A 26,385-nucleotide genomic window follows, 5' to 3' on the forward strand; every position below is an offset into this window, starting at 1 on the left:
GAGGTTTTCCCCTACACCATCGCTCCACCTTTTTCTTCGTACTGACGGGATGATGAGGTCTCAAGCTGAAGCCCTACAGAATTACATTTGGACAGCCTGTGTTTGTTAGTTAGGACTGTTTTCAGATATGTGGAGCAAGGCAATCAGTATTGTGTATAAAACAATTAAATGGAGCAATGGTGTTAATTTGTACTTGGTGAACACTGTAGAGTGTCAGCGCTGTTTACTACCTACCCGGAGTACAACAGTATAGCCAAATGCATTATCTGTTCACCCAAAACCTTAAATGACTTACAAAAATTAAAATCTGTGGTCAATAACAATTAATATTGCTTAGGTCAGTTTACATTTTTTTTTCCCTCTCTCTATTGCTTTAAGTGAATTATTTGGAGAGGACGTAGTTCCTAAGCTGATGGTGGATCTGAGGTTGCCAGTTACAGGAGCACTTAAGCGCCCATTGGCACAGCAAGATTCAAAGCCCTGGTAGGCTTCAAAGAAACACTTTTTTTTTCTTCTTCTAGAACTCTTTGCTTTCTAGTAAAGCTGCAACCACAATGTTCTCTCTCTTAATGCCACCATAAAAAATCAAAACACTTTAAAACAAATTGATGTACTCTTTAATACAGTCATCACATCATCACAGGCCCCTTGCACCCTGCATGGTGACAACTGTGGGGATGCATACCACACATCTCTCTCTTTGTTGCCTGCTTCAATGCTTAAAGAAGAATTGAGAGAGTGTGTGTGTCTCTCAATTGAGATATGGGCACCTTTGATTGACAAGACCTAATCAGCTTATCTCCCCACTAATAGAGTTGGGGCCTGTGGTGCTGGTCTATGCCCAGCACCAAGTGAACTTTCACTAGCCAAAGCCTCACGGGCCAGGTCTCAGGTTCTGCTCCTCTAATGTGGTTCAGATCAATTCTTAATGGGCTATTTTCATCTTGATAAACCTCTATAGTCTTCATTGATGAAGGTCTTAGAGGCAATTTAGCTTGGTGAATTGCTTAAATTTAGAGTAACACAATAAGTCTATGATAAGTATTTATGTACAATGAATCAATCGTGTATCTTGTCCAAGCTCCCAGTAAAAAACAAAGAGTAACATCTGAAATATTAGCTTTTAAAGTGATTATTAAAGATGACTTTTAAAAATTATTACTAGAAGTCATGATACTCTGCATATTAGAAAATAAGCATATTTTCAGTAATTTCTACTGTAGACTACTGAATTTTTAACTCGTTGGAATGGAATCCCTAGGCTCACATAATTACACACTGGATTTTCCTGCCTTGCCTTCTATGTGACATTAACTTGCCCACTTAGACACTCACTAAGGTGTATTCTGATTGATTCGTGGGAAAGAATAAAAAACCAGGAAACACACATGAACTGGAGTTGGGAGCAAAGTGGTCCCCCTCCCCCTCTCTTTTTTCAAATAGAAGGAGGTCCTTTCAAACCCAGGGCTGTCTGCCTAAGTCAAGAACATCATCTTTGTTCTTACCTGTCTAATTGCAATGTGAAAGCTAAACTCAGGAGTGGAAGAATCAAGTTTGTAAAGCACCAGATGCTTCTTCAACTACATGACAGAGCTGTGGAATGGAAGTCCCTCTTGACGTGTGCCAGGTGAGAGTAGCACACATAGTGGACATTTTGATCTTACTTTCATATGCAGTTATCTAAAGAGACAGATGGACTCACTGGATAAAGCAAGCTTTATAGAAAGAACTCCAGTAGTGGAGAAACTTTTTGAAATGATAACAATTGTCCAAGTATGAATATATATTGTTCCTCCCACCACATATAAATGGCCCTTAAAAGTATTCACTAATGCTCCTTTCAAAAACTACAATACACTTTCAAGGGTTATAATCATCTGTTTAAAATGAGGCAACTTTAAACACTTCCCCAAATGAAGTTTTCTAATGATTACAGAAAATTCTGAGCAATATTTTTCATTCATATTGTAGTCTTCATGCTGCAACTGTTCTATTCAAAACCAACCCCAGTCTTATCATCTAATGCCGAACACTCAAAAATAATTTTGCAATAAAATTTAATGTAGAGAGCTTATTTCCCACTAATCTAGCAGAGGCAAAGTGAAACATGTAAAAAGACCCTATAACAGCTATGACTTTATGAAGATTTTTTTTCAGGACACCTAAGAACCCCAATATATCAATGTTATCATATTGAAATGTTGACATATTTTCATTGTCAAAACTTTACATCCTAGAAGAGAAAGTGAAATGGGCTACTTAAGAACACATATGAAGTTAGAGTTTTCTAGCGATGACGTTCTCTGTGGACAAAACTTTTCTTCCACATGATCGGGAAGTAAAAATAAAAACAGGAGACTATAAAATGTATTTTATTTAAATTCTTCAATGTCAGAAGTGGTCAACAATATTTGAGACTTCTAAACAACATAATTAAAGCCATGAAGAACACATAGGGATGAGACACCAAGCTTTAGCTTTCTGTGTAAAACTGACCAAGTCAGATTTGCTACCCTCCAAGGTGTACTGTCCCTTTCAAACTTAATTTGAAGTATACAAATACCATGAAAACTTTGAAAGAACAAAGTAATAGAAGGTCTCTATTTCACAGACCTTTGGCTTTTCTACTTGCCATGTGTATCTTAGAAAGCATTCTTGCCTGTAAAAAAAAAAATCTTTGTTTTCAGTATGTGAAATGTCCATGGCAATCAATTAAGACCACAAATAAAGGTAGGAAACAAGCCAATCCTATTGCTCAAAAAATAAAATAGCTCAACTTTTTTGCAATGGTATAAAACACTGATAGTATCCTCGTGAAAACTCAAATTCTTTAACAAAATGGGGACATAAGACAAAAAAATGATTATTAATGGGTTGAGATTAGTCTTTCTGTCTAGGCTGAATGACACTCTCATACTCTAAATCGGATTAAAATTGCTCTGCCTCTTTTTAAAGTTGTATCATAACAAGGCTAAATCCTTATTGAATCATTTATGAGGTTTTTGAGAGTTGAAATATCAGAGTCCTATATGTGCAGAAGTATTGTTCTGACATTTGAATTTCAGCAATTGACAATTTTGAGACATTTCAAACTATGCAAAACTTGACATTTCCATGTTAATAAACAAAACAATGATGTGAGAAAAGCCATTTCGTAACAAGTACTGAAACCTTAAACACCTGATAAACCTTAAGAGGTTCGTGGTTTCTGGGATCCAAGTACACTCAAGAAGCTTCTACCTAAGAGCTTCAATGTTTACTCACAAGGACGTGCTGAACATTGTCTACATCGGTCATAAACACACAGCATTATTAATTCATTTCTTGATGACTTGTTTCTGATATAATGATCTCTTCATTTCTCATATATACACCGACTAGAGTATTATTGCTGGAGCTATAAATTAGTATATTACTTCTCCAATGTTGGCAACCTATGAAACACACACTTAAGTGTATCTCACTTTCTTGAACAGCATGATCCTCAGCCAGCTTCAACTTTATAAGAAACTGAAAAGAACTACTCACGAAGGACCACCATGTGCAATGATTATCTCCTTAAGCACCAAAACTAACATGCCGATTTAGACCTGATGATCTCTAACAACAACAGCAAAGATGGCTTTTTTAAAGGCCAAATAATTAGGGTCATAACGAAGAACAAAATGTATAACATTTTCAAGCTGCAAATTAGCAAGCAGATATTGACTTTTGTTTGAGGTCAATAACAGCTCTTTATTGATCTAAAAAGTTAATACCTACTAAGGTCAATATAAGATCGCAAGTGTCAACAAATCTGGATCTGAGTTTCCACTTCCTTTAACACATAAACCTTGCCAAAATGGGTACAAGGTGTTAGGAAAAGTCAAGATACTGCCATTTTGAAGCAACAACAACAAGAAAAATAGCTCAAGGAAGTAAAAAGAAAGAAAGAAAGAAAGAAGAAACATACAGACACACACACACACACACACACACACACACACACACACACTGGCCTTTAAATTCTTTTACCATAGAATTTTCAGAGAGTGAGCTTTATGTACAAGTCCTGGGGTTACCAAATTGGCCAAGTATTAAAGAGAATAAAAAGTAATTGAAAATCATACTTTTGTAAATATTTGTCCTCTTCATGATACTAACAGTTAAGAATCATGGATTTCCCTTCCAGCCCTATGACCCATTCTACCCACTCCTGTCTCTTTCTCTCCCTCCCCAAATGTATATGTGCGCATTTATTTGATAAATTGACATGTTTTTCAGAAATGTATTAACTTTAAAGTTCAGTGGTAAACTGAGAAGTAGTATTTGAGGAAAATTGGGAGAGAAGAAAAAAACCTATGTGTAAATCTATTCTCTTTTAAAGAAAAAATATTAACTTTAAAAAATCTTATTTGAGAGACAGAGATCTTGCACCCCTGGTTTATTCTCCAAACGCTTGCAATACCTGGTGCTGGGCCAGGCCAAAGCCAGGACCCTGGAACTAACCGGTCTCCCACATGAGTGGCAGAGACCCAGGTACGGGAGCCATCACCTGCTCCCTCTTCCAGGGTGAACATTAACAAAAGGAGGAATTGGAAGACAGGTTGAACTTGGGTACTCCACTACACTGTTAACATGTGTATGTACCAATCAGTGTACCAACTGTTGCACCCTAACAACCACCCCCATCGTTCTTATCTAATTTTTATATTATTATCATAGTCTGTTATATATTTCTAGATTGAAAAAGAAACAGATACTACCTCATAATTATAGTAAGCAAACTGGTCTATTTGTACATATCTTATGATGATACACAGGGATGTACCACATCAACACAGAGACCATGTCCCTTCGGATAACTATCATTTCTGGGAGATATGTTTAATAACCTGATCCTTTTGACAGCCTGACAAAAGTTCCTGTTGTTCTTTTCAGAATTACCAGGAGCATTTCAGAAGGGAAAGGCAGAAGAGAAGAGGGAGGAAGGGAAAGAGAGGAAGGTAGGAAGGAAACCCACGAGCATTCTTACAGCCCAAATCTTGGCAAGACAAGGGTCCATCAGTTACTGAAACGTTGGTCACATTATCTACAGTGCTAAGAAAAGAAAATTTAAGAAGGGAGGCCATGTCTTTGGCAATGACAATATTATACTCTCATTCTCAGTAAATGCGAAGACTACTCTGATTGCAATGTGCTTAAAAAAAAATCCGTCTTTCCGAAGAGATTCATCTCAGAACTTCAGGAAAAAAACAATTTGACTAGCACAATTCCTTTTTACTTCACATCCAGTTTCCTCCATTACTTGTTTTACATCTGCTGCAGTTAGTGACCTGGTACAGATCCATTATCATTAACTAAAGCCCAAACATTGTTCTGATCTCCTTACTTCATGTCGAGGCTCTTTTTCCACTCCAGAATCCTATCCCGGAAACTACATTATATTTAGTCCCTCTGTCTCCCAAAGTTCCTCTTGGCTGTTATGACAGTTTGCAATGTGCTTTCAGCACATGTTTTGAAAATGGCATATATAAATTTGCTGACTTGCCTCTACTGTCAACACAAGGATAAAAACAAAAACAAAAACAAAAAACAGTTGCAGTATAGACTGTTACAGATCCAAAAATATATATAAATAAATTTAATAAGAGAATAAAGATTTGTTTTTGGCAGAGATGATATTACTCTCCTTAATGTGACTATTTATAAAATACAGGTGAGAGAAAGCTTAATTTGTCACAAATCCTAGAAGATTGCAATCATTGGCTTGGCCTATAAGCCATCTATTCCTTCACTTCTTCCTACTATACTGTTGAGTACTAAAATTCTAACTGCTGATGAGGCAGTGAAATGGGTGAGAAATAAACAGCAGGGCAGAGGTAAGCTGGCCATCTATATTCTCCTCCGTACAGTATGAAGTTGTGATTAGAGAGTGGTCATTCAGTTGGAACTCTGTTGGTCATTCAGCTGGAAGTCTACTTACTCATCCCTTGCCATCTAATTCCTGCCAGAAGTAAAGTCAGTAGGATCCTGCAGAGCCTTCCACATGGGTGTGCATCCAGCATTCTCTGCCTGGCAGCTGCCTCCAAGGACAGCATCCCAAGTCCTGCTGCAGGTAATGACATTACGGGGGAGAAATCTGGATTTCTGAATCACTCTCTAAAAGGCCAGCTGCTCACTTTGGACTACGCCTCCTCTAACAGTGAGAAATCACCCTTATGGCAGCAAGGCCCTGGGGTACAACCAGAGTTTGGGATAGCACTTAATTTTACCATACAAGCTAGTAGAAATGACCAACTTTTCCCAAGCACCTAAGACAGACTTAATGTGGTGCTGGGTATTCCAGATACTTTGCCTCTTTTATCTCTCACAACTTCCACACTTAAGACCTGCTGGGATATTTATATATATGTTAGGGAACTAAGACTCAAAAGGACTAAAGAACTTGTTCCAGGTCTCACAGTTATTAAGTGGCAAGACCAAGATTTGAACCCAGTTCTGTCTAGTTGCTAAGCTCCAAGCATGTTCCCTTTTGCTTCACTGCAGGTAGAAGACAGGCGATCTGACCTAGCACTCAGATAAAAAAAAAAATAGTTCCTATGCATTTTATACAAGTAACTTTTATCCTCAAAGGAGAGGAAAAATTGCAATGTGCTCTCTCTAGTTTTCATGTGGAAGATATGAAGTCTCAATTTATAAGGGGTGGGTGCGAGACGATTAGTTCGTTTGAATTTGTTAGCATTTTTCTCAGATCCAGACAAAGTTACACAAAGATCTGGAAGAGAAGGACATACTCCACCTTTGTAACCTGCTGATAATCTTACAGCATCTAATTTGAGTAGAGTTCAGCAACTTACAGAGGGCACGAAAGAACTGGTGCTCCACAAGGTTTACAGTTAACAAAGGAAAGAACAGAAAGACTTACTTGTTCTCACAACAGTATGAATTTAAAGAACTATACGGGGTGTGCATTCTACAGGAAGCCCAGGTAGGAAGAAAAATGAAACACCGTACCTTGCACACAGCAATAAAAATGAGGGGATTCATTGTAGTCAGAAAATTCACAGCTGGCAGGCAATATCAGTGAGGCAATAAGATATTTGGTCCATCTTCATGCTTACCTTTTGGAGTCATAGTGGTTTTTTAAAAGATCTCTTTTTTTTATATTAACAAAGTCACTCCAGTCAATCTCTTTAACTCACCTACGTGAAAAATTTAGATGACTTTGTAAAAGTCCTATGCTAACTAATGCCAGTAAGAAAAACCAGTACATCCTTTAAACTTGGCACAGCTTTCTCATTGTGGAAATGTTTGTTTGTGTGAACAGCCGGCCCTGATCACCAACAGATCTGCAGAAGACCAAACAAAGAAAATCTCAAGAATGGCTAAGGAGGGAAGGGGGAAACAAAAAATACTAATTTCCTCATGAGATTAAATAAAATATATATCCTAGTTGATTAAAAGTAGAAAGCATCTGTACATGTTCTGGGGACATCTACTCAGCCTGAACCAATAACTTCTACTTCAGATCAGTTAACAGATTGATTGATGATAGAATCAGGTAATAGATATAAGCCTAGTCTAAAAATTTTATAGCAGAATATACAGTGCTGCTGTTTATGATATCACTGTCATTTTTTACACATTTTTACAATGTATTAAGTAAAATAATTATATATATGATCATTTGTAGGTAGGTTCATTGGAGAGGTACTCTTAAATAATGAGGGCAAATGTTTTGAAAATAGGTGTTATCACTAATAATTGAGATGCATATTAGATATGTTATAGGATACATGATGAAAATCTTCACAAACCACATTTCTGCCTCCAACCGCAGCTTGGCCCATGCTTCACTCATCTCTTCTCCACTTCTCCTTACTTACTCCATATAGCTTATCTCTTTCAGTCTTCCTCTAACATAATTAAATAGGGATAATTACTTCTTCTATACTGATTCAAAAATACTAATTATATTTACTGTAAAGAAACACAGCTATTTACTTCCCCCACAGGCATCTTGTTAAGATCTCCCTACCAATTACAGGAACTTGATATTGTGAGTATCTCCGACAGGCACAGTGCCAGGGTCTTTGCCTTCCTAAATGACATACAATCTAGGTTTACCTTTCAGGTGGGCTGAATTTCTCCTCTACCCTACTTCCAAATGCAAATTATGTTAATAATATTAATTTAAAGCAGTCATTTTCTTCATAGTTCAGAGATCAACTATTGCCCAGTCCAAGTATAATGAATCCAACTGTTATTTTTAAAGGGTTCAATAATTATTTGTAAAATAAATATTAAGAACCCCCTGTGCTCTGTGCTCTATTCAAGTGCCATGTACTGTAATTAACTTTGAAAATGGAAACAAAGAAAATTAGTTTCATGGTAAAGAAATTTCTATGTGAATGAAAAGCCCAGCCATGCAGTGTGGACTGGGAAGTTAGGTAATTAATTGCAATGAAATGAGCAACTGCGAACGTATAGTAGGGCTACCATAACAACATGCTTTCTTTTTCCTCAAAAAGGGACAATTTTCAAAGGGCCTTTTGCTTTTCTGGTGTTTGGGTGGTTTCTTCCTGTCTTTAAATAAATAGATATTTATTTAACTATGAGTTAGAGTTGATATCTTAAGACACAAAAGGGCACCTCAGTGCCAAACATTGAATGGTGACCCACCATGACAGTGTCTTTGATAACGACTTTACTTGGAAAAACATATTCTTCAGTAAAAAATTATTTTTTAATGTTAACTTTGTTCTCTTATGGCGATGTTGGAAAACACTGTAGCCCAACAGGAAATACAGACGAAAGCTTCAAATATAGAGCACACAAAAAAGCCATTTAAAAAGCTTATGCCCATCAAGTTTTCCACTTGCTGTAAGTCGTACACAAAGTCTTAGTCCAATGCGAACCCATGCTGTGACAATTCTGTGGCACCCACCTCAGAAAGTTCTGTTAAATGCATAAACACTACTGAAAAGAAAACTTCTAGGCACTGAAACTCAGACTCAAAGGGAAAATAAACCTGATTAAAAAAAAAAAACCACAGAAAGTTATATAAGTACGGTGCAACAAGGTCATAAGCTTAACTGTCCTTCACTGTAATATTTGAAAGTAAATTGGCATTTTAGCCATCTGCTTTGGTCGTCATTTTTTTTCTCAACTCAGAGATACGAGGGAGTAAGAATGGCTTCACATGTATCTTGCAGACTAACTGGAAAAGCAATCGGCATTATGGGGCAAGGCGCCTTTAAAAATGAGTGTAATGCTTTTTAATGGATTAAAAACGAACCCTATGAATTCACTTGGACCACCTACAGAGAAAGTTCTCCAAATAGGGCTTAAATGATATCCTTTTCTTCACCACTGTGGAGCACACCAATATCTCAGAGAACCTCACAAATTTAAGCACAATTTGAAAACACTGTTTAAGAGCTTCACCCCAAATGATCGCCTATTCTATTCTTCTCAGAACAGAATCAGGCTTTTCAAGATATCAGACTTCAACATGCTTGTAACTGTAAAATAAGTGGTAGGTATACAACAAAATAATCTTGGAGACTGTTAAAAACTCGCAGGATATGGTCATGCAATTCTCAGCACTTAAAAAACACCTGTTCAAGCAGAAATGTCCTTAAGATGCTGAAAACATTTCAACACCTAAAATAATGAATACGAAAGCCTTTCCTGGAGCTTTCTTTTTCAAAAAGTTTAAAATTTCTTTTGTTAAAAAATGAGTTCGCAAGGTGGAATCCCTGTACCTATGGAAAAATAATATTTAAAAAAATTTCAGTCAAGAAAAAAATTAGAAAATGATGTAACTATATATACATATATGTGTTTATTTGAAAAGCAGAATGACACAGTACGAGGTGGTAGTGGGGTCAGACAGAGAGACGGAGTGTGCATTTGGTTCCCAGTGGCCACAACAAGCCAGATCTGGGCCAGGCTGAAGCCAGAGCCAGGAGCTCTCTCACACGGGAGAGGCAGCCCTGTTGGTGGGCCAACTGGCACTCAGAAGAGGGATGCCAGAAACACAAAGGGTGGCTTAATCCACTACACCACAATACTCTCCCCAAAGTTCAGTACTCCTACTGAAAGAGTTTTGCCACAAGTATATATGACTGAATCTATCAGTCCAACTAAATAATCTTAGGTTACTGCATTGTAGAACATAAGATGGTAATTTGTTCTTTCTGTAATAACGTGGACATGGTAGTATCTTTCTGAACAACGATCTGCCCTACGATACAATCACTGATACTAGATCCGCATCAGTACCAGGAAGCCTAAGGTCCACTCACATCACGCACAGCTCTGAGAGCTCACAGGACTTGCTACCTCTGCATTCTGGTAGGACCCAGAACTCGGCTTCGTATGATTTTATACAACTCTCACTTATAAATGAGAATCTAAATTTATTCTTCTATCAATAGATAGAAGATTCCAAGTTGGTTGACAAAATTAATAGTCTTACCCACTTTCCTGTAGCCCTTGAACCTTTTTTACCCTAATTAACTATGTAAAGATTGTCAAAATATAATTTAAAAAATCCAAAAAAAAACCCCAGCCTCATTCATTACTATATAGTATTCTGCATTGTTCAATCCATTGATCTTTTCTGTGATTACAAACTAATAGATTTGAGGTTTTATATTTTCAGCTCCACCTACTACATTCTGCATAGCATAGCATAGTAAACACTCAAAATGTTATTTTGAAGAGTGAGGGGAGCGAGGAGGAAGAAGAGGAGGGATTATACAAGGAGGGGAAGAAAGGCAGGAGGAACAGGAGAGAATGTCAGCGTATGTGAGTAAGCTCAAGTGAGGAAGAAAAAGAGCAGTTCTAAGATTGACAAAATCTTTATCTCAATAAACAATGCCCAAAGTGACTGAAATTTTGGAGGGGGTAAGGGAAATCCTACAGCCTATGGAATTGTATCATAAAATAAAAAATAAAACTAAATTTTAAAAAAGAGCAAAATAATCTGAACATACTGTATAAAATACGCCAGTGGATGTATGCTCCTAAAATCAAGTAATTATAAGAATTTTGACTTTTTGAAATTAAAGTAAAATCCATACATTATTTTTTTAAATAAACTCTTCACAGTAAGAAACAGTACTTATGAGGAAACTCCCAAACAGAAATGGAAAGAAGTCCTTATTATTAATTCCAGAACAAATAAGATGTGGAGAGCAAACCTTTCCCTTTGTCAAGAAACTTGCAAATATATAACATCAGCATTATTTTAATGACACATAAAACCATTTTTGCATTTCTTGATAAAATGAGATGTTCTCCGGTGGTAAATGTGACTTTAAAAAAATGGTGTTATGAATAAGGATAAAAAGTGCCAAATATAAAGTGGCATAATGAGTCCCGTTTGGGGTGCAGGAGAGACTGCTAGTTCTTCGGTGGCGGAGGAATGCCTACTCACTCACTCCTAACCAAGGAAGAAGAAGCCTACCATCGCTTATCCTCACACTACTTAGAATGCCACTACTACTTAGGTGAGCAGATACAATATTTCAGAGTAAGGGTAGGTACTACTGCATCCTAACTACCTGCCTTAAATTTTATATACATTTATGAGATTCAGAGCAATGGCTTTTATCTAGCTCAAATAAGCACAGACTAAATATCAGCCTAATTTTTACTCATTTAATTCAACTTTAAAGTACACTTGGATCACAGTTGATCTTGGGAAAATGCAGATTCTGGACTTGGCCCTGGCATCCTGTATCTCTAATGAGTTTCCAGAGTATGCCAAAGCTGTGGTTCAGAATCTTACTTCTGGTTATAAGGAAGAAACCCATTTCCTCATTATACAAATACAAAATTATCCAAAGTGACAATGTGTATTAATACCCAAATTATACCTGAAGTAAAGAAAAACTTAAAACATCATAGTTCCATGAAACAATTAATAAATCCCTCTATATACATTGTGTTTCTCATGAACTCTGAAAAACTTGTGTCATCTTTATTGTGCACACAAAAGACCATAAACCTGATTTTGAAAAGATTTACAGCTTGCCAGAAGAACTGGCCAGTGTCTGTGTATAAAGAAAGCCCTACTAGGCCTGAACACTTAAGTTTGGGGACTCATGGCAACTATTAAAAGAATCAATGACAAATTTCGAGCTCTGTTTCTGATGTTGTTTAAGCTGGCTGATGAGCTTTCCTATTTCTTCACCAGCAATCTCTCAAAGGGTAACTGCTACCATAAACTTCCCAATACGCCTCCTTGCTTCCACTCCTCTGCCCTCCACCACCATAATCCCTGCTCTCCATAGCTCAGATCAAGCTCCTTCCTGCTGAGAGTCATCCGATGATCACACTGGACTTCTCAGAGTAAATTCCAGACTCCTTTCCCATACACCATGCCCTCACACTATCTGCTTCCCATCTGACTTGGACATAATTGTGTACTGTGCACCTTGGTCCCTTCACTCTGGCCAGGCTGGCCTTTTGTGTGTTGCCTGGACATTCCCAGTACCTGTCATTTCACAGCCCGTATGACTGTTCTTACCTCTGCCTGGTGCCATCTGCTTGGTATAGGCTTACACACCACATCTTTTTTTTTTTTGCTATTCGAAACATAGCTTACAAGCTCTTTCCTCCAGATCTTTCGTGACCAGGCAACCTATGACAACTTCTATCAATTGCTTGTTAACACTCTGCTACATTTTACTGCTATCTCAAATGGACCTGATCATTTATTTATTAATTTCAAAAAATACCTGTCAAAGGCTGCCTACTTCTTCCCTGAAATATCAGCATCCTATGACAAGGGACCTTCACAGTGTTGTTCACTACTTTATCCTCAGTTTAAGATAAATAATACCCAACAATTTTTAAATAAATTACAGTGGAGAGAAATTGATATGACACTATGACATATTTTGATTACAAAGTAGATCATTTTGAAAACTCCAGATATGGGAAATACATTAACATTTCAGCATGGTCCACTATCTAAGAATATGAAAATCACACCATCTACAATATTCCTTAGCTTTGCAAGTGTGGGCAAATGACAATCTTTCAGTAGCTTGTTTTCTGCAAGATGAGAAGAGAATAACTCACCTACGGCTGTGGGAAGGAGTAAAACAGTAGGCTTATACAGTGCTGAAACAGCGTGTAGATCCTAATAAGTGTTCAATTGACAGTGAGGTATTTGGGTACACTGTCAGTCATTACTCCGACGGGACCCTGGATGAAGGATGCGGCACCTTTTCTCCAGGGCAGATGGCTGGCAGAAGCTTAGCACTCTAGCTCACAGAGATTAATCACCAAATGGAAAGTGAGGGCCAAGTGGTCGGTGGTGACCACAGAGAGAAGGGGTGCTAACTCGAAAGGTTTAGTTGCCCAGGGATGTCAGGAGCAAAGTCAACAAAAGGCACAGATGCTGATTCCAAGAAATAAAGCTACTGGAAACGGGCAAAGTTGTGGCTCCAGGTACACCAGGCCCACCCAACATGGGGGATCTTCAACTACCTTTGCACTCAGTGAAAGGAGATAGGGAGTCCGGCATTTCTACCCTTGTAGAAACTGTCTTTTAGGTTATTTCTTTTACTAAGCATTCAAGTTCCAATAGTTTTGTTCTCGATGTAATTTTGGTGTATTTACTCCAGGAAATAAAGGTATTATAATTTCAGAATAAAGGTCAGAAAACCCAAAGTTTTCAGTATTAAGTCTGACAGCCAACAAAACAGGTCTCTGCAGTTGAAAGTCATACCTGCCCATTAGCAATAACTGAAAAAAGAAGGGGTCAGATTCTCTTCAAAGACTGTAAGACAAAAAACTTTGGAGAAATTTGAGACTCAATCAAACCAACACATCAGGCAAACACATCAGGATCTGAACTATGGTGGTTGATCCCAAGGAAGCTCCATTAATGAGTGAGATAACTTTACATATATGTATATTTCTATTCATTCATTTTCCTTTTATTTGAAAGTCAGAGAAAGAGAGAAAGGGATGAGTGTAAGCTAGCAAAAGAGAGCAACCTGTTTACACTGCTTGCTCACTCTCCAAATGCCTACAAGACAGGTTTGGGCCAGGCTGATGGTAGAATTCTAGAACTGCATCGTAGTTTCTCACGTGGGTGGCAGAGGGACTCAAGTCCTGGATCCATTACCCCTGCTGCCCAAGATGCACGTTAGCAGGAACTGGGTCAGGAGCAGATTGGACTCAAACCCAGTTACTATATGGTACAGGATGTCAGAATCCGAAATGGCACCTCAACTGCTGTTAGATAGACAGATAACTCTTCTATACATTAGTTTGTTCTTTAACTCAGGCCAAAGCCAGGAGTGTGGAATTCACTCCAGGCCTTCCTTGGAGGAACTCAAGTATCCGAGCCATCAGCTGCTGCCTCCCACAGCGTGCACTAGGAAACTGAAGCTGCGAGTATAGTCAGGACTGACATGCAGACACTCTGATGGGGTTGTAAGCATCCCGAATGACATCTTAATCATTGCACCAAATGCCCGCCCCAAAATGACTACATTCTAGAGCATGAATTTATTTAAGAAGACAATTATGTTCAAATTAATATTCATTTCAGACCATCCTGTCCCATTTCATACCATTCTCTACATAATGATTGCCAATTATGACCATCAAGTTAATGAAAAGTTCATCAATGTTTGACATATTTGCTAATCATTGAGAAGACTAAATCATTAACTTTATTGATAGTGACTTGTAAAAACAGTCATTTTTACAGATCCCTCCTGATATATGGTTTTATTTTACCTTTTAATCTTAAGGGATAGTTAGAATCTGGTACTAAATTTCCATGTGGCAAATAGAAGAACAAATGCTGACAGGTCAAGTGAATTCTCAAAGGTAACACAGCTAATTCATGACAGGACCAAATGAATGGATATTTCTTTCTCCAGGTCAGTACATCAGGGAACAGGTGCCAGATTTTATAGATAAGCACCATTAAAAACAAACAAACAAAAACAGGGCAAACTAACTTTCAGAAGGTCCAAAATTGGATTACTACTTTCATTACTTTTCCAGGTAAAGCAAAAGTCAAACACAAAACTTATATCTACTATTTCTACTACAAAATCTTTGTTTTCACTTCCTAATAGGGAAAAATATCTTGGAAAAAGTGCAGTCAGTGCAATCCCCTTCTAAAAAAAAGGTTTATTTACAGGGATATTGGGCAGGGGAGCAGAGAGATAGAGAGAGACAGGCTGAATGGATCTTCCATCTATTGGTTCACTCCCCAAAGGAGTGTAACAGTTCAGATTGTTCTAAGCCCAAGCCAGGAACTTCGAACTCCATCCTGGTCATTCACATGGGTGGCAGGGACCCAGGCTCTTGGATCATGCTCTGTCCCTCACAGCTAATGCTCAGACACATCGCAGGAAGGTGGATCTGAAGCAGACGGGTGGATTGTGAACAAGGGCTCTGATTATGAGAGGCAGGCCGAGTAGGCAGCAGCTTATGTCATGGAGTCACTACACTGGTCCCCACAGTGTAATTCATTAAAGTAATAAGGTATATTTTATACAAAATTCGATTCATTCTGCATCTTTTCTCAGTTTGTTCTGTTAGACTGGTGAAAACTGTTATAGTACATTACTAGTTCCCAGACTAGGGTGCTTGAAAACTATTTCCCTTTTCTCTGCTGCTTCAAAAATTATATTAGCTCTTCCATGTGTTCTCGAGGGAAAAAAAAGTCACAGTTGTTCAAAGGCATTACTTTAATAAGGTACTGCTCTTCTATTGCTGCTGCTAACACAACAGTGTCTTAAGTTTATAAAACAGTCAACACAGACACCCATGGATAAAATAGCTAAGACCAAGCTGAGGACCGGGAGGTGAACAGGCAATAGAAAAGCAACATGGTAACCCCCACCAATACTGTTTTCCCACCAGTTCAATAAGCATGACATGAAGAACACTTGCTCTCTGCCTTCTCATTTTTCACTCCATTTTCAAACACATCCATTCAGATGCATTCACATTATGACTCCTGTCCAGACAGGAGTTGCACCACTTCCGGCACAGGTCCATCCTTATTCTGGCTTCAGATTTGGTTTGGTAGTTTTCCAGAAGTTTCCATGCCTTACATAACACATAAACTTCTACTTTTATTATTCTTTATGGTTAATCTACTGTTGTGTTCTGCTAAAAGCTCCAAGTGGACTGAGGCTAGTTCATGTGTCACTCTTAATTCTACATTTTCTAGGTTGACTATGTTGATAGCTTTAGATGGATGATATGTTTAGCAACACTTTCCTCTGTCTCCCCCACCGAAAAAACTGCCACAAATCTCATCCTACCATACAATCCTGGTTAATACATGGTCTTCAGTTATCTTTAACCTTCTGTTATAACTTCCTTTTACTTTTGGGAAGGAATTCCATGAATGGTATAGTGAAAGAGAACAGGATATCCCAGGAGGTGCTCAAGCAGTCAAATCAAACCCTGTCATCACTGTCATGGCAGGAAGAACTCCTGAACCCAAGCTAGTCCCACATGTGAAGAGCTTCACCAGTGGATGTTTCCTCAGGGGAAGTCCCTATAATGATGGAAAGGTCCAGAACAGCCAGTGCTATGTCCCTCAAGGATTTGTAAAGTAACACAGTGCTTCTATTCCTTTAATATTTACTCACATCAACAAATCATTTCTGTGAAATAGTCTAATGAGTATAGAACATCAAATAACCATGTATTCATATTTTTTTCTTATATTTGCATATATGCTTTATAGAGAGTAAAACCTTTTAACATACACCAAAATTACTTGACACAGACAATATTATTTCTGACTTGTTGGGAGAAGAGATGGAGGCTCAGGTGAGTTTGTGACTTGTTCAGCATCACACCAACACGAGCTAGAACTGAGGATTGCTCCTTTCACTTCGGGCTCAGCGCTCCTCCCTGACTTCCCAGGAAGGACCCAGACAGAAAGGACACACACAAGGTACCTTTATACCAATCAAGGCGAGAAACCAGTCTATCCATAACCTCAGAAAAATGGGCTGCCTGTAGTGCTGAACAGCATAGGAAAGTTTGTGGGTCTTCAGCTTTCTTACCCTTAATAGAAATCCAATATTGTTTATATACTGCCTATTCAGTTCCCCAGAACTCATCTCATAAACCAGAGAATATGGACTAGCCATGAACCCAGAGAAACAGTAGCCATTCATTAAAGATATTGTTTAGGATCACTTTCATTATCTGCTCTTTCAAAATAAACATATTTGTAAGGCAAAATTAAAAAGAAAAACCAGTGGACCAACCATTGTTGGTAATGTATTTTTGTGGTTTGCATACTAAGAGCCACCAAAAATATTCAAAATAAATTATAGACAACCTGCACTTTGCAAAGCAAAACTAACAGCATAATTAAATCATAAAAACTGATGACTAACTAGGCGTTAATGCATATTTACTTACTATGTAAAAATATAGTCATTGCATGAAACATTTATGACTGAAAGCCTTGTCTATTTTAAAGTAGACGAGTCTCGGAAATCGAATTGGAACTATATTTTCTGAAATCAATAACTAGTGTTAATTAAAACTAGAAGTTTGAGTAGCATTAATTAATGCTAATAAATTATGAATGTATTATTTCCACGGCTGATTTCCCATATCTGATTACATGGTCTATTTATAATGTTAAAAAATATATATAGTCATTAGGAAGCACTTCCAACACTAGGGAAAAATAAGCCAAGTAAACGGGGTATCGCTATTTCTTTGTCTCAAGTTCACATCATTTAGATGGATTAAAATGTTAATTTTTACATATGTGAATCAAATGTAAAGGCACAAACACCTGGAGACAGCACCGTGTGCTGGCAATCATTGCGGGTGGGTAAACTGACAACATGTAACTGCATATTAAGACAAATGTAGAATTTAGACAAAGTATTCCATCTCTTTTCAGATGTATACTTTTAAACCTCAGGAACTGTTTTCAGTAGATGTCATGCCTTTTAACTTGAAAAAAGATAAGCGCAAATAAGCTCCCAATTGTCTCCCCAATATGTAAACCACATCTCGGGCTGCTGTCTCTGCTACTCCTTTGAAGTCTCCCTGAAATGTCATGTGTTGTGAAGACTGCTGTGCATAAGCAAGACAATTTGCTCACTCTCAGAATTCGTACCGGTTTCCACTGCTATTTGGTATCCAGCCTCTAGTCTCCGAGATGACCTTTCCAGCCTCTCCGTGTTATCGAGCAGATGTGCCCTCTGAAAAAGAAAAAGGGAGGGAAAAAAAAAAAATCAGACAGCCGGCTACAATGTTCTTTTTTTTTTTTTTTTGCCTTTTTTAGAAATAATGCCTTCCAATGCCCTAACATTTGTAGGTGGGGTTATCATATACCATTATAGTTAATTTTTAGCAACTCGTTTCAATTACACCAATCTCTATAATGGATTCCCAATCAGCCATATATGGACCATCTACATTTTGTTTTAAAAGAAGATCCCTGATGTACGTGGCCATGGTAAATCTTACTCCAAAACATTGCAAGTGTGTGAAGCCCACAGCCACCTGGATCATTTGTTTCAGCCAAAATGAGACACTTGCATAGATCTGTGATCTCCATTTGTGCATTTTTAAATAAAATGTAATCATTTCAAAATCCATTTGTTTCTTTTATTCCTACAGAGAGTAATTTTTAAACAGAAATTTGAGTTTTAAGAGAATGCTCCTCAACTTTGGATGTGCAGTAAAATGCCACAGAGAGCAGCATTCACTACTAACACAGAATAATAAACAGCACTTGTAATTTTAAGACAAGTCAGAGCATCCAACAGGAATGAGGGACACAATGTTTTCTCCATTTACACAGATGTTCAAAACTGCAGATCTACTCCCAAATATAGATGCCATCAGTTTGAAGGTGAACTTTTAACACATGGTGCTTCAGACTATGAACTAAAACCAGAAAAATTCATATTCCTCTTTTATATTGTCTTACATGGAGAAATTAGAGGATTAGTCCCCAAAATTCTTAGCTTCCAGATATTTTTCTTTCACATTGAGATTTTAAAAATATATAGAAATCTATGTAGAAAAATGGATAGATATGGGCAGATTAGACCTCAGGTTACCCAGGCAGATTTACAAGCTAATCACAGATAGGAATGAGTAAGAAAATATATAAGCCTAGACACCTAGAAATGCATGAATATGTCCATCTGGATACTTATGTGTATGTACATGTATACAAGTGTTTGCCACAAATTAGTACCCTCCCCGATCAAATCAGCTTGGGTGTCTGGTCAAAAGCAAAAACAAAAAAGCAACCATAACTCCGGTAACTTTGTGTTGTTGACAGATGTCATTTAAAGTCACAGAGATGCTTTCTAATAATAATAAAAAAGGAGGTGCCACACACATTATGTGAGTGGCTGTCGAGCGAAACGCTCTACCTTGCTCTAATGAGCCCCCATGGATCTTGGAGATGCAAGCTGTATTGACATGCACACTTAAGCTAATACACCTAGACCAGTGCCTCCAAGCTCTAGCAGCCGGGAAGCTGACAGAATATCTCGCTTCCATCTTCAAAGAAAGGAAGTGATTAGTATGTTATCATTACCATTCAAAACGTGATTTCCTTATTCCCTCCCGGCATAGGTGACACATCTGAGATGCGGCCAGACGTTGGAAGCAGCTAAAGCCACATCAAAGCTTTCCTTGAAAATTTTTTGGGGGGAAGGGCTGGGAGGGGGGAGAGAATCATTAAAACAATGCATTTAGAACAGAGAGATGGGACCTGATGTGAAGGTCAGGGAGCTGCAACAACAGTCCATAATAATTAATAGAGTTGTCTAATGTACAGTGGAGAATTAAGGGGAAAACTGTCCCCTCCCTCTGGAAGAGAAAAATCAAATAAATAACACAGAGGAAGGAAGGAAGGAAAGCTTCGGTGGTAAAAAAGCAAAATCACTGAAAGCTGTAATTGAGAAAAGGAGGAGCCAGAGGAACTCTAGGTGCCTGGTACGGACAACTATTTTAAAATCAAATTAAAAACTTTATTAATAAGGCGTGTCAAAAATAGCTTTCCTACTCATAATCTTCCTTACAATCCGGTTCTGTGAGAAAAGACTGCCCTTCCCTTATCTGGATATTGTTCTCTTTAACAAAAGACTTAGTCTTAAACTGGTGATTCACAAAAATGATACCAAACCTGCAAAGGCTAGGGGAAAAAAATCTGAATTTTAATGCAGAATAAGACAACAAATATTTTTTGGTTGATTTTTCTATTAGATGAAATCCCAAATTAAAGGCAAACAATTAGCAATCATAAGTTTAAAAATACCAGAAATGAACATTATTCTTACATGATAGAATGGAACATAAACAATAAAGCACTTATATGATATGGGGGATTACATGACTATAATGGAAAACAAAATCTCTAAAGGAACTTTAAAAATGTATATTCCTAAATAACAAAGGTAACTTCGTGAGGACGGCTCCATTTATCACAGCAAATCTGCACATAAGCGGACTATCAGCTCATCAGCAGCTTTCCGGCAGGATTTTACTTTGTATTTTGGAATCTCCTCACTTAAGTCAAACTAAAATCAAGTTCTTATAACAGCTGAGCTATTTACATTGTTCCCTTAGTTGTGCATTGCCCCAGTCTTCATAAATGAAAGGAAATACACTACAGTAGCAGCTGATGCTTTCAACTTGTCCCCACACTCCATCCCAAACTCATTCTCTCACCCTCTTCTCAGCCTTTTTCAAAGCAGGCAAGCGAAGCTGTGCAGGAGCTTCAGACAGAGCTCAGCTAAGGAGAGCTGGAGATTCAGGATTCAAACAGCTCAGCACAGCCAACACCAGATCAGCTCCCTGCGCACTACAAGCACACCCTAGTTCCAGAACTGAGCAGAGGAACATGGAAGAAAGGGCTGGGGCACTCATTGTGAGAAAACACAGCAAAACCTTATACATTGGAACAGATGGGTGCTTGCCTTCCTAGTAGAAGTGCAATAAGAAATTCAGGGTAACATTCACTGCATGATTACTATATATATATATATATATATATATATATATATATATATATATATCCCAACTGAGAAACAGTCACTTCTGAGCAAACGATGTTATCAATGCAGTGTCATCATCTAAATCAGGTCCATAAATATCAATGCTATGTCTATATCAAAGACTATTTAAACATTTCATTGAATTTGTTGAGTTATCTAATTTTTTCAATTACAATACCATTATAGGCTACAGTCCGAAACATGAATTTAAGAACTGATGGAACTGCTGCCATAGACACCACAAAACGGTTATGCCATCAATCATAATAAAGCATATGTTAAAGGAAATGTGATGTTTAAGCTTTCAGAATTAAGATTTCTCATTCTACAAAATTCAACCTAACAAAGATAAATATGTTTAAAATGCTTATTATAATGCAACACAAATCTTTAGCTATCTTTACTGCTTAAATTCAGGGCCAAGAGCTCTGCGCAGTTTCTTCTTAGTAATGCTTTCAAGTCTTTTGTAGGTTTCATTGACACTGAAAATTCAAATTCTTCACCTAAACATGAGTACATGCACACACTCACAGGCAGATATTCCATCCTGCATGATCATAATGTTTTATCAACTCAACATCACAAGTCATTTAAGATATCAAAACTGCAGTTGACAATATTCGTTTAGTTTACATAGCTGCTTTCATGAAGGCAAGATACGCACAAAAGGTTGGGGGGAGGTGAGGGTTTTGTATGTTTTCTCCATATCTTACACGTCTTTATTACTTTCTACTAAGAAAGAACATGATTAATGCATCTTAAATCAGAAGAGTTGTTGAAAACCACCATGTGTAGGTCCTGAAATCAACATTCACATCAACTAAAGATGAATAAAATATTGATTTAAAAAAAAAAAACTTCTGGGAAATCCTCAATCAATGAGGCCAACTTAAGCTTGAAAAGAATTAACAGTGTTCTGATTATTATGAGAACTAAGCAATCTGCAAATAATAACATAGGATATTATTATATCCTAATAGAAAAATAGCAAAAATTAAGCAAAAAAAAAAATATATGGTAACTACTCTATCACTGAAAAATGAATATCAAACTATATTGGATATGCTTGGCCTAATGAAGCAAAAACAAAAAGGATCATTCCACATCCCTCACTGCTCCAGGGAGAAAATTATAAACACTGAGCAAATGTCCACTAGGCTACAAAAAATATCTGTAGAGAACATCATGATACAAACTAGCAAACCCAGAAAAATGACAACCCACTACAGTGCTGCTTCGACAATGGGAAAAAAAAAAACGTTTAGCAACAAAAGAGCTTTGGCTATGCTGCGGTACCTGTGTCTACAGACTGGCAGGGCACTGAAAACGTATGTGTGCTTTCCCGAAAGGATGCTGTCTGAGGTTCAATCTGAGTTTTGGGTGAGGAGAAGGAATTTGTTTAAACTCAGCAAAAAAAAAAAAAAAAAAAAAAAAAACCTGAAAAAAAAATAAATCCCATTAACTTTTTCTGGGAAATTAACACAAGCAAAACTTCACTCTTGGGTATGCTTTTAAGACATTGTTTTTTTTTTTTTTTATTCCTCTTCTTTGTAGCTTTTAAAATAAGAATATGATTATTTCCCAAAATCCCAGCAACAGTGGAGATTTCTAAGCAACAAAATCAATACTTTGGTTATGTGTAGATTTTCCTCGAAAAATGAACCTAAAGATCCACCTCAGAGTAAGAAACTCAGTTTTATAAGGAAAAGCAGAATTTTAAAAAGGGGGGAGAACTAGGAAGTACTCACCTCTTCACGTAATTTTATCAACTGCAACATGAACGCACAAAAAAAGATAAAAAGGAAAGAAATGGCAGGAAAGAAAGATCAGTTGTGTGACAGGATACAGAATTAACATTGACAATTTATCTGTTTACATGTTTAGCATTTAAAAATCACAGACAAACACATTAAAAGAACCTAAACATAGACTACATGCAGAGTTTTTTGAACGAATAAAGATCACTTTCTCACACTGTCACATTAAACAAAGAGAATAGTGTGAAATTCTCTTTTAAAGTACATCTAAGACACCATCGTGAAATAAAGGGGAATGACTTCATAGAAGTCTATATTATAAAGAGAGAAAACAAGTTTACTGTTCCTCTCTTCTAAGAATGTACTGCTAAAGAGGTTTTGTATATACAAGTTTTCAGGATGTTTCTCTGTTTGGAATCTTGACAACTGATAACAGATTTTACCTACAAATGAAAATGATTATCAGGCCCTGCTTTGGTTTCACTAACTATTTAAAACAACAAACTATTACCCCAGTTAATGTGCCCGCCCTAGTAATAGGATTGTAACCAGAGGTCATATTATTTTAGCTGAGAATAAAGTATGACAGATTGCTTAACACTCATTTGGTATACAGTTGATAGGAAAAATTTCACTATCCTTAGAACTAATGGAAACATCCAAATAAATTTTAGCTTTGTTTCAGAGGTCGCTGCGTCTTTTAGCCTGTTTTTATTTTTCCTTTTTGAATTGTCTCTTCATTTTTCAATTTTCTTCATCTTGTAAACTGGGTCATCTCAAAGCGGTTAACTCCCTTACTTCATTTCTACTGCAGCTCATTTTTAATGACACTAAATTAAAAACGCTTTTGTTAATAAATTCTCCTATGTTAACATTTTAATTCTCCTACACAGATTTTTCTATTTTCCTTAACTATGACAAGCTGTTTAACTCTTTAGACATTAGAGAAAACCACCAGAGCACATCCTGTGCCTGTGTAGGTGAGTCTGTGCGCAAATTTGACACAATTCTAAACCACATATATTGTGTAGCTGAGATGCCCACTACAGCCCCTGCAGGGACAGAAACCGAAACCGATGCTGTAAAAGACTACCAGTCACATTCTAGGTTTGCAATTTGCATCTTCAGCAATTCAACTCTACAAATGATGATTTTTAAACATCCAAACATCTCTTAACAGCTGTTTATAACACTTGACATATGCAGAGCAATGAATTACACTACTGCTCTCTGAAAAATGTCACGAATGGTGCACGCTAAGTCTCTTTAAGCATCGTGTTTACTACCGCCGGGATGCTCAATGCTTAATGCTGCCTTTGCCTCAAACTCAAGGAAGGCAGTTCACATTCCAGCTTATCTTGCCACTTCCTTTGTGTTACAGAAAGATTTTTAGGTGTAAAGAGATTTCAAAATTTTTGAATGAATTCTCTACAAAAAAAATAGCACAGAATTTACTGCATAATTTCTTACAGGGTTCTATAGACAAGAAGTTGACATTGTCTTTCATTCATACACCCGTTCACTCAGCAACCATCTAGCATGTACAAGTAAAACATCTCAACACTTGATGTGAAAATTTTAATCCTTCCCCAGAAGTCAAACTTTATATTAAAATACCTGGTCTATCACATACTAGAATCTTTCTCTTTACTACCTGAACATCATGGGAGGAAAAGGCAAACACGAATTCTCGGAGACAATCTGGGAATGGATTGCACGGTTATCTTTTCTTTCTGGGGGCACCAGTCCTCAGTTGACTATGATACTTAAAGGGCCAAAGTTTAAAACTACTCCTCGGCAATGGAGACCATTTGGGGCATGCCACCCTGCCATAATCAATGAGTGTTTAAAAATGCTACCCATTTGTTTTTTCAATAGGTTCCAAACAAAAAACGTTCTATCTTGTTTGTGCTGCATGGCTGCCTTCAAGCTCCACACCGGATTTGTAGCTAAGCTAGGTAATGGGAGGGTTTTTCATCTTCATCTTTTTTTTTTTTTGGGGGGTCAGGCAGTTATTCATTCAAGTAAACAAAAGATGGTGTATTTTTGAAAATTAACAATGCTTAGACTGGACAGAAATTGGTGATTTTGTATTTTATCGAGTTATGAGCGCCATCACAAGCGACATGAAAGCCTGCAAAGCCACCATGTTGAGTTATGATAATCAACATCTTTTTTGAAACAAAGATTTCTCCTCCCCCCCCCCACAAATGCAGAATTTGATACAAGAGGTAATCTGTTCCTTTGTGGGCTGAAAAAATCTGGTTTACGCTGGTTTGAACCAGTGGAATCTCTTGTGGTTAAGCCTTCTGCTGTGACTAAAATCAAAACTGCACTGCAGAGCATGTGAGGGTTCATGCGTGCGCCTGTGTGTGTGTGTGGTGTCACGTGACCCTAGAACTACCGAATTTTTTTTTAAAGCTGATAACGCTACTGCCGTCTCTGTCCGCATACAGATAACGAATAAATGCTGAACTCTATTAAACGCCCTTTACACATTATCGTGGGTCGAACACACAATTTTCTGAACTTAGGATGCCAGTCTATTTATTTTGCTATAAACCCTCAGCACGTAACGAACAGATTTGTGCCTGGTAATGATCTGCTCTGCCAGGGCTATATGAAATGATACCGACCTTCCTTAGATCTTGGGGAATTAAATTGACCGACTTCACCCCCTGGTCTGTAGCTGAAGTTTGACACACTTTATGCACAGCAAGCCCAAATGGGAACTTAAGAGAACCTCGTATTAAAAAATTAAGCAATCATTATCTACTAAATATTGCTTTACAACAAAAATGTGCGCACGTTAGGAAGTATCCTACTCTTTTTATGTTTCTTGAGCCTTCCATTTAGGATTTACTTAAATTTACTGATCAACGTAATTTTGCGTATCCTAACTGCAAGACTATCAGGGTTCAGAGCTGGAGCTCAGAACACCTTACTTGACCGATCATCACACTCCACTATGAAAGGGCTTTTGATTTTATTCATTAAGATCCCCCCACCACATATACACTTTTGCGGCAGAGTTCTCATGAAACAAAACCAAGTTAAGAACTATTAAATTCTCCACTTCAAGAACTTCAAGAACTCAGCTCTCTGAAGAAAATAAAATGCTACCATATGGAATCGCAAGTATGGTCATTTAAAAGAAAAGAATAGTAACATTTAAGGCAAAAGTGCTTGGGAAGCTGATGATTTAGCAACATTCAAATGTGCAGAGTGAATTTGATACCTCTTTGGTAAATCAAGCATGAATTACAACTGACTGAATAAAACAGTATGAATCAGAAATGAATTTACACAAAACCATTAATTTATAATTAAGTGATGTGTGGCTTATCTGACAGCATTAAGGATACATTTGGAAAACATCTGGAATTCTTAAGTTCTGACAGTTTTAATGGTAAAGGAAAGTTATGTCTAACAAAGAACAAAATAATATAGCTTACAGTTAATTGATAGGTAAAATTATACATATTAATGGGTTTAAGGAAGAAAAACTAAAAAAAAAGAAACCTTAAGCGTTATACACTTATAGAATGGGAAGTAATAACCATCGTGTTTTCACTTATCTAATCTTCACG

General features: G+C 37.3%; 1 protein-coding gene across 4 annotated transcripts in view; it reads right to left on the bottom strand.

Annotated features, from left to right (window-relative positions):
* VTI1A (vesicle transport through interaction with t-SNAREs 1A) overlaps window positions 1-26,385 on the bottom strand; it is a 347,830-nt gene that overhangs the window by 250,332 nt on the left and 71,113 nt on the right. For 3 of the 4 annotated variants that reach the window (XM_040992102.1, XM_040992104.1, XM_040992101.1), the window contains exon 5: window positions 18,137-18,221. In XM_040992102.1, coding sequence (XP_040848036.1) covers window positions 18,137-18,221 — 85 coding nt within the window. Of the gene's footprint in view, window positions 1-18,136; window positions 18,222-22,786; window positions 22,808-26,385 lie in introns of all 4 variants that reach the window. The other variant, XM_040992103.1, reaches the window with a different exon arrangement.

Source organism: Ochotona curzoniae, unplaced genomic scaffold (genome assembly GCF_017591425.1).
Source record: "Ochotona curzoniae isolate NIBS_2020 unplaced genomic scaffold, NIBS_Ocur_1.0 contig_66, whole genome shotgun sequence".
Taxonomy (NCBI): Eukaryota; Metazoa; Chordata; class Mammalia; order Lagomorpha; family Ochotonidae; genus Ochotona; species Ochotona curzoniae.